Source organism: Calliphora vicina, chromosome 4, assembly GCF_958450345.1.
Source record: "Calliphora vicina chromosome 4, idCalVici1.1, whole genome shotgun sequence".
NCBI classification, from domain to species: Eukaryota; Metazoa; Arthropoda; class Insecta; order Diptera; family Calliphoridae; genus Calliphora; species Calliphora vicina.
The window spans coordinates 70,064,019-70,078,994 of record NC_088783.1 but is presented as its reverse complement, the minus strand read 5'-3'; the positions used below and the strand labels follow the sequence as shown (position 1 = coordinate 70,078,994).

Here is a 14,976-nt window from a genome sequence, read left to right as displayed (position 1 = left end):
TTGTCGTCTGAAGACAGTTTTCCTATAGAAAATTGTCTTCTGAAGACAGTTTTCCTATAGAAAATTGTCTTCTGAAGACAGTTTTCCTATAGAAAATTGTCTTCTGAAGACAGTTTTCCTATAGAAAATTGTCTTCTGAAGACAGTTTTCCTATAGAAAATTGTCTTCTGAAGACAGTTTTCCTATAGAAAATTGTCTTCTGAAGACAGTTTTCCTATAGAAAATTGTCTTCTGAAGACAGTTTTCCTATAGAAAATTGTCTTCTGAAGACAGTTTTCCTATAGAAAATTGTCTTCTGAAGACAGTTTTCCTATAGAAAATTGTCTTCTGAAGACAGTTTTCCTATAGAAAATTGTCTTCTGAAGACAGTTTTCCTATAGAAAATTGTCTTCTGAAGACAGTTTTCCTATAGAAAATTGTCTTCTGAAGACAGTTTTCCTATAGAAAATTGTCTTCTGAAGACAGAAAACAGTCTAGAAAAGTTTCCTTTTGTGGAGTAAGTTTAAATCTAGAAAAGTGTTTTAATTTGGAGACAGTTTAAATCTAGAAAAGTATGAGTGTTGTAATAACATTCCACCTCCTGTTAAAATACCATCTTCATATGCATACTTAAAAAAATGTGTGCTCATTGGCAGTAGTGACTGCCACAGCTGCATTACTGCACGTATCACCAACTACAACTGTTCTGTTGTAGTCCCAAACATATTTCCAGTACCAGAGTGTGTACAATTTCTATTACGCTGTTTTAACCACTTGTTTACATGAAATGTATACTTACGTTTCTCTATTTATTATTTTCACTGGTTTTCTGCTGTTGTTGCCCTTTTCAACATTTTAATGTGAAAATGAAAATTTAAAATAGTTTCTTTCTAGTTTTTGCCTCCTTCTTTGCCTAGATGTACATAGTAGTAATCGTTGTTCAGCATGAGTCTGTGTATATGCGTGCCATTAAAAGGAATTTTGCTCCTGAAAGTGCTGAAAAGAAAGAAAGAAAAAAAAAGTTAAGAATTCAATTGCCGACCACAACAGCGTAAAACTAGTTAAATGTGTTTTTTTATTTCATCTTTGAGAGAAAGAGAGAGAAGAAAAAAGCCATTTGGCTGTTTATATAATTTTCGGACTATTTTCTTTGCTTCACACTGACTGAATGGCTCTATGAAGGATTCCTAAAGATATTTAATGAGATTTCCTCAGAATATGTCAGCATATTTTGTGGTCAATCAAATGTCAGGCAGGTTTCCAAAAAATAAGTGCCAGTAAAAGTGTAAATCTTTGACAGTTTTGTTCTTATTTTAAAAGAGCCACAAAAACCAAAGATTTTGTAGAAATATCTTTTAAGTGAGATAGATATAGGGCATAATTAAAACTTAATTATGTTTAACTGAAACTTAAACACACAATTATCAATGATAAACTGTTAGAGGATGGCCAAAAGAGAACATCAAATATGAAAATAGAAGTCAAGCTTTCATAATCAGGACACCTTCCCCTCCGCCAGTATTTACTGTAAGTGAAAAAAAGTTAAACATGAAAATGAAAACGAAAACAACTCTTTTCATGCAAACAGTTTTTCGTAAGCACTTTTACACTGCTCCACTCACAGCACAGTATCAGCAGCTATTTTACATATTTAAAAGTTAAAAATCCTTGACATGTTAAAATAACTAAAACCATCTACAGTTTACAAAAGACAAAGATATTTTTTCAGAGATTTTATTTTTCAGTTTAGTTTTTTTTTAAGCAAATTTTTTTGTTAGATGTTAGAAAATTTTGTAAAGAATTTAATATTAATTACTGCCGTCATTAACAAACAAATTTATTTAGAATAAATAAACAATGGAAAATTCTGAAAAGAAAAACGTCAACCTTTTTACGAAATTAAAAGAAAGAAGCAAAAAAGAAAATTCAAATTATTGGACATCTTCAGAAAAAGTTTAAGTTTTCATTGAAGATTAGTTAGTAGGGTGGCAATTACTTTGCACTTTTCCAAAAAAAAATTGAATTTGGCATTCTGGGTCCTCATGAGATTCTAAGACGATCCAGCTCGTGTTTTCAACAGACAGACGGACGGACAAGGTGAATCGTCTTGGAATTTCGATTGAAATGCTATATATATCTGAAAATGTGTACATAGCATAGTAAAAATGTTTTCAAAATTCAATAATTCTAAAGAAGAACATTAACTACTCAATTTTATGTATTTCATACAAAAAACAAAAATTTTGTAAAAATGAGCGAATTCACTTAATTGTGAATAAATGCGAAAAGAATCAATCCATACTTATGATCCATATCTCATTTTGTTGCTATTATATGTGGCTTTACGATAAAGCAATAAATCTGAACAATTTAAGCCGTTTTAAATTTTTCATGAATTTTTAAAAACCAAAAAAATTTAATATTTTCACATAAAAAATATATATTCTGCTTCAATTTGTTATTATAACTCCGAAACTACTGAGCCGATCGAAACGCAATATATATGTGAAAATTTATACACAGCATGGTAAAAATGTTTTCAAAATTCAATCAATCGAAAGAAGAACACTAACTACTCAATTTTTTGTATTTCATACAAAAAACTAAAATTTTGTAAAAATGAGCGAATTCACTAATTTGTGAATAAATTCGAAAAAATTCAATAGATTTTTATGATCCATATCTCATTTTGTTGCAATTATATGTGGCTTTACTAAAAAGTAATAAATCTGAACAATTTCGGGCGTTTTCGATTTTTCATGATTTTTTTAAATTAAAAAAATTTATATTTTCACATAAAATAAATTATTTTTTGCTTCAATTTGTTATTATAACTCCGAAACTACTTAGCCAATTGAAATGCAATATATAAACGGATTAAAGCTTATGTAAATTTCAATTTTTCTAATTTTATTTTAATACTATTGGACTAATCGTTTTTAAGTTATCATTAGTTTTATGTGTAGAAAATCCTAAACAAATTTATAATTATACCCTACACCACCATAGTGGGGAGGGTATTATGCGTTTGTGCAGATGCTTGTAAAGCCCAAAAATATTAGTCTAACACCCACCTTAAAGTATACCGATCGATTTGTAATAACTTTCCGTCCGTCCGTCCGTCCGTCTGGTCGGCTGGCTGGCTGGATGTCCATGTAAACCTTGTGCGCAGAGTACAGGTCGCAATTTTGAAGATATTTCGATGAAATTTGGTACATATTATTTTTTCTGCTCAAGGACTAAGCCTATTGAAACTGGCTGAAATCGGTCCATATTTCACCTACCCCCCATACAAATGTCCTCCCGAAATTGGACTTTATCGGTCATAAATGTTTAATTTATATATGTATCTCCACAAATTCCGCTCTAAATAAGTTTTATAGACACAAAATTCATGTCACCAAATTTTGTTACGATCGGTCCGTAATTACTCATAGCTCCCATATAGACCCACTTCCGAAAATCGCTTTAACGTGCATAAATCGCTTAAAGATGTTGGTATACACACAGAATTCAACATAGTAAACTTTAATATAGACATAAATCACACGACCTAATTTCATGGTGATCGGTCCATAATTGGTCATAGCCCCCATATAAGGCCCACTTCCGAAAATCACTCAAAAATATAAATTATTGAAATTTAAAATTTGGACCATATTTGTACTACTGGAACCAAAATACATCAAAATTGTGTAGTGGTTTAAAAAGCCTTTAAAATTTTTTCGATTTTGTTGTCTGTGATGAATATTTCGATGTGTAACAAACATAATGACAAAATCAATGATAGGTATAAAAATATTGTAAATAGTTCTTGTATTTTTTTTTAAAAACTTTTCCACATTTCCTTTATTTAATAACAAAATTCTCTTTCAATTTGTTTCAAAGTTAATTTCTTAATTTAATCTAAATCTTTATGCATTAGTTAATATTAAACATTTTCAATTTGTTGCGATAAACAACAGCCACAAAACTTTATCGTTTTAGTAAACATTTTCTCATTTGCCCTACAGCTACTCACAAAACTGTAACTGATAATCAACTCCATAAAACCGTTCACTCTTTAAACACCTCCCCTTCATACACCCCCCCCCCCTCCAGAGAAAATGGTCTATGAATTTGAAATTCTGTTCGTATTTATGGGAAACACCTAAATGTATGCAACATTAAATATTATGTTATGATTTTGTAGCATAAATTTAATATAGTGCGAGCTAAATAAACATAATAATAAAAATAAAAATGCAAATAAAACAATAATAATATTTGCATGTCATTTTGCCACTTGCTTTTTTTCAAACAAACGACAACTACAACAACAAGAAACAAAAGTGTGCCACCCTGGGCTTGCAAGCCAGTATAGACCGACGACCGACCGACCAACCAGGTTTACATGGTTGACTGACTGGCTGCCAGTTTGCTTGGCTGCCTGTCCTTTGAGGTGTTAATTTTCTTGTCATTTGACATAATTTTCGAGATAAAGATAAAAATGACTATAAAAATTTATAAAATAAAATAAAAAAAACTATAAAAACATGAAAACAATGAATACAAAAGCTGAACTGAACAACAATTAATGAGAAAAGAGCACAAAAAAGAAGAGAGGGGTGAGCATAAAACAAAACTACTGTTACTTTTGTATGGAAGTGTGTGTTATTGAGTGTAGATTTGTTTACAAAAGGAAAACAATAACAATGGGACACTTTTAACAGAGAGTGTGTTTATTTTGAAGTGTATTTGTTTCTGTGTAATTTCAGGGACTTTTAAAAGTACCTTTTTTTATGAAATGTGTTGCTAATTGGCATATGAGTGCATTTGTTACGCAGCATTAAGTTTTACTTACAAGTTAATTGAGTAAAACAAAACATTTGTTTTCCATACTCTATTTACAAAGTGAAATATATAAGTTATGAAGAGTTGAGGGGAAAATTGATAGCTATACTTTAGTTCTATAGGTATAAAATCCCCCAGGAAAATGCAGTTTTTGCCAATTATGCACCGAATTAAGATCATACACTTTAGTAACAATTTTTAAAAATGAACAAGTAAAACGAATTTTATTTTTTTTTTCAAACTAGTTTTTTTCATTTTTTGAGAAAAAATATTTTCGAATTGTTTTTTTAAATTTAAAATTTTTTTTTAATATTTAGCGAAAGAAAAACTTTTGGTGAAAAAAAATTTCGGTTTTAAAAATATATTTTCATATTTTGACCCATTGCAGGTCCAACTTACTATGGTCTTATATACGTCGTTGCAAAGGTCTTTGAAAGACAGTGGTTGACAAAACAATGGAAACTTATCCAAATATTCCATATGTAGCCCAAAATTTAAAATATTTTTTTAAAATAATTTTTTTTTTGTATTTTACTTGTATAACGTATGGTGAATAAAATACGAACAAGTAAAACACTCTATTTAAAAATGACACATGACATTAACAAAAAAATTACATACGGTAAATTCAAGAGTACTGTCTTTTTATTTATCAAACATAAAATTGTTCGGATCAATTTAATATTTGTTTCGAAAATGGCACTAAAAGAACTCAACCGTCGAAAATTAATTGTTAAATTTTGTTAAGAAAACCCAAATAAAACCAAAAATTAAATTTTTTGGCACTTTAAGGACATGGGATTCCAAAAAACCTTTATCTACAAGACAGTAAACCTATATGAGAACAATATGCCAATTGAAAGAAAAAGTGGATCTGGTCGAAAATGCAGTTTACAAGACTCCAAACTACGCTCTAAATTAAAAAATGAAGTATTAGGTGCCAGTGCAAAATCATATCGTCAATTGGGTAGGAAATATAATTGTGACAAAAACACAATTAAGAAATATTTAGAATCCATGGGAGTACAGAAAAGGAAGAAAAGAACAGCACCATTTACCACCGAAGCTCAACAAAAGGTAATTAAACATAGACTACGGGAGCTTTCCAGAAATTACTTTTCTTGCTCATCATGGTACAAATGTGTAATGGACGACGAGACATATTTTACCGTTGAAGGAAATGAATGACAACCAAAACATTATTTTGAGTCTTCTAGTCACGCCGCCACCGAAAAAGTTAAATTTATTCGTAAGACAAAGTTCCCAGGAAAAGTTTTGTTATGGTTAGCCATAAGTGAAAGTGGTATCAGTGAACCAGTTTTTTTTAAAGGTGGATTAGCTGTGAATGCCCAAGTTTACAATGAAAAATGTGTGCCAGCACTTGAAAATTTTATCGAAAAATATCATCGAAAACAAAAAATTATTTTTTGGCCAGATTTGGCGTCCTCTCACTATGCGAAATCCACAATAGGAAACTTGAAAAATAAAAAAATAGAATTTGTCCCAAAGGAAATGAACCCTCCAAATGTTACACAATTGCGACCTATTGAAACTTTTTGGGCTAATTTGAAACGAAAAGTTTATGAAAGAGGATACAGAGCCAAAAATGTTGATTCCCTAATTCAGAAAATAAAAAAGGAGCTGAAAAGTATAAATACAGAAGGAATTCAGGCTTCAATGAGTAATCTTCCCAAAAAAATAAGAAAAGCAAATCGCGAAAGAGCTAATTTTTTTTTGTAAATATACTTTAGTATGTAAGCTTAAATATTAATTACAATTTGAATTTTAATAAATTTTTTTTCAACTGTTTTCGTTAATTTTATATTTGTTCGTATTTCTTTCACCATACGTTAGTTTTATTTATATAAATTAACTGAAAAACATACAACATAATTAATTATATTCTGAAAAAAGGGAACAAAATTAAAAATATTCACTATTTCGCTACTGACAAAACAATGGAAACTTTTAAACTTCTGCAAGAAAGAAGTGTAAAACGAAAATAATATTTAAAAGAACGATGTAAAAAGCATCCTGTTTTTATTTTATTTTTAAATTCTGGTAATTTTTCACAATTTCTTTTTCTCAGTTTTTCGCATAATTGTTTTTTTTCAAAGTTAACGAAAATGGCTAAAGTTAAGATTTGTGAAGACTTAAAAAATAAAATAATTAACGATTTTAAAGCTGGTTTAAAACAAAAAAGCATCTGTGACAAATATTCAATAAATAAATCAGCAGTTTCAAAAATTATAAAGAAAGTTCGTGAGACCGGTTCTGTAAAAACTCAACATTTAGGTGGAAGACCTCGTAAGACTACTCCTAGACAAGATAGTTTAATAGCGAGAGAGTTCAAAAAATTCCCAAAAATAACTCCTCGAGAGGTTGTTAGTAGCCTAAAATTCGAAATAAGTACCCGAACAGGTAGTCGCTGGACAAATGAGGCTGGTCCTGTGAAAAAATCACTCATTTCTAAAAAGAACCATTCAGCTCGTCTACAATTTGCCAGGGATCATTTAAACTGGTCGATACAGAAATGGAATACTGTCCTCTTTTCCGACGAATCCAAATACAATTTAAGAGGCAGTGATGGGAGAACATTTATAAGATCAAAGGAAAAAAGATTAGATCCAAAGTACACAAATAAGACTGTAAAGTTTGGCGGTGGCAATGTTATGGTATGGGGATGTTTTTCATGGCAAGGTATGGGCCCAATTCATATTACAAAAAAGATACCATGACAGGTATAGGATACAGAACCATATTAAACGATGTTATGTATCCATACGCTGAGGAAAATATGCCCCTAGTTTGGAGATTCCAACACGACAACGGCCCGAATCACACCTCTAGGGTTGTAACCGAGTGGTTACAATCCAACGAGGTACGTGTTTTGAAGTGGCCTATCCAATCGCCAGATCTCAATCCCATAGAAAATCTATGAGAAATTGTATATCGTAAAATAAGAACACAAAATTACACCAGGAAGGAAGATTTATCGGAGGCGGTTATAAGGGAATGGCAAAATATTTCAAAGGAGACCATTGACTCTTTAATTGGTTCAATTCATCGTCGACGTGTAGCAGTTATAAAAAATAAGGGATACCCAACAAAATATTGAGTTATTTCAAAGTTTAGACCATATTTGTTAAAATAATACCCAAGTTTCCAATGTTTTGTCAATGCCGTAATTCTTTTAATTTTTTTTCTCATTTTTAGAATTTAATTAATTATGTCCTTTGTTTTTTGTTAAATTAAGTTAATAAAAGTATACAAATAAAATACTACAAAAATGTTAACATTTTTTAAAAAATTATTTCTGATTTTAGGCCACTAATGAAATATTTGGAAAAGTTTCCATTGTTTTGTCAACCACTGTATCTATCATTAGATATCCTATTGTATATATTAATGACTTAGTAATCCAGATATAGGTTTTTAAATTTTAAATATCAATTGAACCGGAAGAATTCCGGAGATAATAATGAAACGTGTATGTAAGTTATTTGGGGGATTCAGAAATTTGATTTCAGCAGACAGACAGACGGACATGTCTTAATAAACTCCGCTATCTATAAGGATCCAGAATATATATACTTTATAGGGTCGGAAAATTATATGTATGGTGGAAAAATTTCATCCCCAAAAAATAGGTTTTTCGTGCACTTTTTTTGAAAAAATATAGAAAGAAAAATTTTTTTGTTTTACTTTTTTTAGAATAACTTCCAGGGACTCCTAATTTTTTCACTAACAATATTTAGCAAAGTTATAGCTACGGTAAAACTTAACAACTCTTGTAAACATATTAATGTATTCTGAACGTGACGAGGCACCCTAAATAGTATATAAAGATCACTTTGTGCCTTCAAAATGTTCGTTTTTTACTATTTTTAGACGCTAAAACAAAGATTTTTGGTTAAAATAGTACGATCAAGTCCACACTTTTATGTTGTGCTGTATTATTTACTAAGCTGGAATATTTTCGAGTTGATTTACAGTTGTTCAGCTTCGTGGATGGAATGGGGATCGGTGGATGACCCCTCAAAGTTTCACATTTAAAAAAAATCGCCAAAAATCCATTTATCATACGAATGAGCTGAAATTTTAAATATAGATAGTCCTTGAGAAGATCTACAAAAAATATTCATATATCTGTAGGTTATCTCTTGTAGTTCAAGAGATATTTAGGTTTAATTTTTTTTTAAATTTAGCTTGATCTTTTTTTCGTATTTTTTTAAATATGACGTATATTTTTTGCGATAAAATTCTAAGAAAATAAAACAACCTGTTAACAGTCATCTCGTCCCTATAAAAAGTTACACGCATCCAAAGTTGAAACATCTTTTTATATGTATTTTTTAAGTTTTTCTTATTGGAAAAAAATTTTCTTCGGGACTATATAAAATCTGTATATGTTCTGAAAAGAGAACTTAATGCAAAAACGTATAAAGTAAAATTTGACTCACTTAATCCAAACTTGGCCAATTTTGAAACAAAATTTTAGGTTTGAGTAAAAAAATTCTAAAAACGCAAAGCACCGATCTTCAAAAACTCTTCATGTTAGTTATATACTTACAAAGCGTTTATACTATCACACTGTAAATAATGTCAAAGTGGGCACTTTTCTTAAAAAAACCCAGTTCTTGCAACACATTTTCCCCGTTTTAGGAATTTCGGTGTTTGAAAACAAAGAATGCCACCAATAGTAATGCCATTGCCTTAGGTCTGTATTACTTCCAAATTTTATTGTAATGTCTGTAACCGTTAAAATTTTACATTAATTCAAAGTTTATATTTTTCTTGATGGAAAATCACAATATTAAAATCTTTTTTAGTTTTTTAGGTCATTGACGTTCGAAAAAGACACAAAATTATTTTATTTCACTAAAATATCAATCTTCAAGTCCTAAGCTTTCCACCAATATCAAAAACTTATATAAAAAGCTTATATTTACTCTTCAGAAGCTCCACAAACCTTGCTCACTTTCAAAAATTGTAACGTTTTTTCATATCTTGCATCATCAAGATTGGGTCTTGCGTGATCAAGATTGGGTAACGTGATGGTCCCGGGTGATACTGATAATGATTTGCCCATTATTCGTTATTGCAGCACAATAGAGAAGTATGCAATCGAACATACTTTTTTAATAAAAAAAATCTTTGTTTTAGCGTCAAAAAGTAGTAAAGAAACGTAACAAATTTTAAGGTACAAAGTGATCTTTGTGAGCTATTTAGAGTGCCTATATGTGTTCAGATTGCATTGATATGTTCACAAGAGTTGTTTAGCTTAACCGTAGTTACAACTTTGCTAAATATTGTTAGCGAAAAATTCGGAATCCCTAGAAGTTATTCTAAAAAAAGTGAAAAAAATTTTTCTTCCTATATTTTTTCAAAAAAAAGTGCACGAAAAAGCAATTTTTTGGGAACAAAATTTAACAAAATTTCTTTGGCTATATTATTGCCATATAAAGTTAAGCGGTATTACCAAATCTGAATTAGCTGTTGGCCAAAAACTGAAGACAACAATTTTTAAGGGCCCACTGATTTTAAGAATCTTTGGGGGCCCATACAAAAAAAATTGATCAGCTAAATGTACAAACTGAGTATAGGGTTTTACTACACTTTGGTAGTAGAGTCGAACCTATACTGTAATGATCGTGTGTTTTAGCAAAAGTCTTTATTTGTTGCATAAAAATACGGCCATTTTTTGATGCATGTAACTTTTTATAGGTACGAGATAACTGTTTAAAATAAAAATTTTAAATATTTTTAGGTAAACAAAATTTAATTTTTTTCCAGTTGTTTTTTCGAAATTGTTTTTTAAATTTTTTTTTTAAATTTTATAATTTTGTTTTTAATTTTAAAATTTTTTTTTTTTAGTTTTTAATTTTTTTTTTAATATTTAGTGAAAAAAAATTCGGGTTAAAAAATATTTTTCCCGATTTTGACCCATTGTAGGTCCAACTTACTATGGTCTTATATACGTCGTTGCACAGGTCTTTGAAATATCTATCATTAGATATCCATATTGTCTATATTAATGATTTATTAATCCAGATATGGGTAAAAAATAGGTCAAAATTCGAGCTGGGTTTTTCCTTATATCTCAGCCATTTGTGGACCGATTTTCTCGATTTTAAATAGCAACCGAGTTGGAAGATATTGATGTATCATTCGTGTATGTAAGTTATTTGGGGGCTTCAGAAAGGTTATTTCAACACACAGACGGACAGACGGACATGGCTATATCGACTCCGCTATCTATAACGATTCAGAATAACAAACTTATATATACCCTTGCCACTCATGGTGAAGGGTATAAACATTTCGATAAATAAACCTAAATATCACTTGAACTAAAAGAGATTACTTACAGAAGTATGCACGCTTTTGTAGATCGATCCCCTTAAGGGCTATTTATTTTTTAAATTTCAGCTCATTCGAATCATACTTGGATTTTTGGCGATATTTTTTAAAAATGTGAGACCCATGTTGGCGTGTAATTTTGCTAATTAAGTTTAAAACGCTTTATTTACAACTTTTGTGTCTTTGGTGACCGTAGAATATTTAATCCTTTTTGAGAGGACTTTTTTTGGATTTTCTCGAAAAAAGGGTCAAAGTGACCCCTAAAGAGAGGAGATAGAGGGTTAAGATCTTCCACAAAAATGTTCCCCATAAAATTCCACAATATAACTCTGACAATAAAAATTCTCCCAGACATTAACTTACAACATTTTTTTCAATTAGTATAATGCTCCCTTCGATCGAAAAATTAAAATTTTGACCCACTGTAAAAAAAAATTCAGACCAGCTGGACTATAAGTTAATTCCACAAAAATTATCTAGTCAACATGCCCTTTCAAAATTATTCAGAATCAAAAAGTCTCAATTTGTTGGACAGTGTAATTCATATAGTTTTGAAACTAGACATAAACAAGTTTTCTATGAACCTAAATCGTTCTAATAAGTTTTGCAGGGATCGTTCCATATTGACCCATATCAGAGTGTATGATTTAAAAATGCGGTATTTACAGATGGAGTATCTTTTGAACGCAGTTGACTTACATATCTGTCAGTTATTCTCACTTAGTTATTGAAAATTTGTGTGTAAACTTTAAATGACACCTGCACAAGTTTTATTTCAAATTATTGCGCAATACCAGAAAAAATTCACTATCAACCGAACCATTACTATAACTGATACAATGATGTATTAATCATACTTATTAGTAAGTTATTTGGGGTCTGCAAAAAGTGGATTTCAACAGACAATCAACAACAATCTACGGTAGATATAATTTATGGGGTCGCAAATGAAAAATGTGAAAATTAAAAATGGAATGACAAGGCTGTACAAAAAAAAGAAGGGAAAAACCCGAATTTAGATGTTGTGTGCTAGATATTAAGTATGGGAGGAAAATTGGCATAGAGTCACAATTGTAGAAATTACAAATTCCCAAAATGGGCATTTTTACGCTTAAATTGGGAATTCTGTTTTTTTGCTAAAATATTATTTATAAGGATTTTGTTTAATTATTTTCATAGAAATTTTCAATTACCAAAGTCTCTGGATGATAAAAAAAAATTCCCGTTTTTATAAGTAATTTGAATTTTTCGTTTTATTTTGAACAAAATTTTAGTAAACTAAAAATTAATATTGTTTATTTAATTTAAAATATGATATTAGATACAAATTTTATTAATTGGGGCCTTTTTAGCAAATTCCCAAAATGGGGATTTTTTACACTTAAATTGGGAATTCAAGTTTTTTGATGTTTATGCTAAAATATTATTTATAAGAATTTTGTTTAATTATTTTCTTACAAATTTCCAATTACCAAAGTCCCTGGATGATAAAAAAAAATTCCCGTTTTCATAAATATTTGGAATTTTTTTTGTTTATTTTGAACAAAATTTTAGTAAACTAAAAATTAATATTGTTTATTTAATTTAAACATGATATTAGATAAAAATTTAATTAATTGGAGCCTTTTTATCAAATTCCCAAAATGGGGATTTTTTACACTTAAATTGGGAATTCTGGTTTTTAACTGTTTATGCTAAAATATTATTTATAAGAATTATGTTTAATTATTTTCCTAAAAATTTCCAATTACCAAAGTCCCTGGATGATAAAAAAAAGTTCCCGTTTTCATAAATATTTGGAATTTTTTGTTTATTTTAAACAAAATTGAAGTGAAATAATAATTTATGATATTTATTTAATTCAAAACATGATATAAGATATAAATTTCATTAATTGGAGCCTTTTTTAGCAAATTCCCAAAATGGGGATTTTTTACACTTAAATTGGGAATTCAAGTTTTTAACTGTTTATGCTAAAATATTATTTATAAGAATTATGTTTAATTATTTTCTTAGAAATTTCAAATTTCCAAAGTCCTTGGTTGATAAATAAATTTCCCGTTTTTATAAATATTTAGAATTTTTCATTTTATTTTGAACCAAACTGTAGTAGAATAATAATTAATTATGTATATTTAATTTAAAACATGATATTAGATACAAATTTTATTAATTGGGGCCTTTTTTGCAAATTCCCAAAATGGGGATTTTTTATCATTAAATTGGGAATTCTTGTTTTTTGTTGTTTGTGCTAAAATATTATTTATAAAGATTTTGTTTGATTATTTTCTTGGAAAATTCAAATTTCCAGAGTCCTTGGTTGATAAATAAATTTCTCATTTTTATAAATATTTAGAATTTTTCATTTTATTTTGAACCAAACTGTAGTAGAATAATAACTAATTATGTATATTTAATTTAAAACATGATATTAGATACAAATTTTATTAATTGGGGCCTTTTTTGCAAATTCCCAAAATGCAAATTCCCAAAATTAAACAAAGATTTTGTTTAATTATTTTCTTAGAAAATACAAATTTCCAGAGTCCTTAGATGATTAAAGATTTCCCGTTTTTATAAATATTTAGAATTTTTCGTTTATTTTGAACAAAATTGTAGTGAAATAATAATTTATGATATTTATAACTTTTTAGCTAATTTTCAAAAATACAATAAATAACAGAAAATAAAATATGTTACATAAATTTGATGGACATGTTGATTTGTATTTTAATATATTTCAAATTTAATTTTAATCACGCTCCACTATATCCAACAGCAACATACTCATTTCGAAAGTTTGATTTGGCACATCCTCTGGCAATTCACCGCCATAATTTTTCACTTGCAATAATGATGGTTTCATTTCAATAATTGTTTTTGTCATTTCCAAAAGATTTCCTCTAATTGCCAAATGTAAAATGTTATCACCAGAACCCTGGTTTTCATAGTCCACCTCATTCATGATGAATTTTTCATAAAACTTTAACACAACTTTAACGAATTCTACCAAATTATTCTTGACTGCTTTATGTAGCACAGTGTCGCCATCACAATGGTAAATTTTAAAAAGATTTTTGAAATTTTCAACTAAATTTTCATCAGTATTTACACAATCACACTGTAATATTTGCTCCTCCAGGAGATTTTGATATATTTGTATGAGTGATTGATTCTCGTATAATATGGCCGTGCGGAGGTCCTTTTGATATATTCCCCGGCGATGAGTTATTGGATATAATAGTTTGTAAATATCGTCTTGTTTACCGTAACAATAATATGTTGAAGTTTCTTCGTATGACGACATTTTTTCTGGATTTATACAAGAATTTTTAATGAAAATATTCGAATTTTATTTAACTGAAATCGTATTGTTATTCACTGAACGTGTATTATTTTAATAAATAAATAACTAATAGAACCACTTTCTTAAATATACTTTAAATATAATGATGGGAATTTACCTGATTTTAATTCATTTGTCATTTTAATGATAAAAACAAAATTATGTATGACATCGAACAATCAATAAATATGTAATCTTTAATCTTTATTACATATATAAAAGAGTAAAGATCTTCAAAACTAATAAAGTTACAAAAAAAACTTAAAATTGCATTTAAAAAATAAACTGACAGGTGTTTCGTACTTTTTCGAAATTCGAACCTTTTAGGGGAGAAAATGGGTAAAAACTGTATTTTTGTACTTTTTTTGGCACCCTATGTATCTTTTAAACCAATAAACATAGAAACAAATTTGAAATCGTATTCTTTACTTATCAAAAAATAAAAAAATAAAAAT

At 28.9% G+C, this 14,976-nt stretch overlaps 1 protein-coding gene across 1 annotated transcript in view; it reads right to left on the bottom strand.

Moving 5' to 3' along the window:
• Positions 1-869: 869 nt before the first annotated feature.
• The window catches only part of LOC135958487 (uncharacterized), a 150,576-nt gene continuing 136,469 nt past the window's right edge, over positions 870-14,976 (bottom strand). Inside the window, exon 13 of the mRNA XM_065509395.1 lies at positions 870-975. Within this exon, the coding sequence (XP_065365467.1) occupies positions 870-975 (106 nt within the window). The remainder of the gene's footprint in view (positions 976-14,976) is intronic.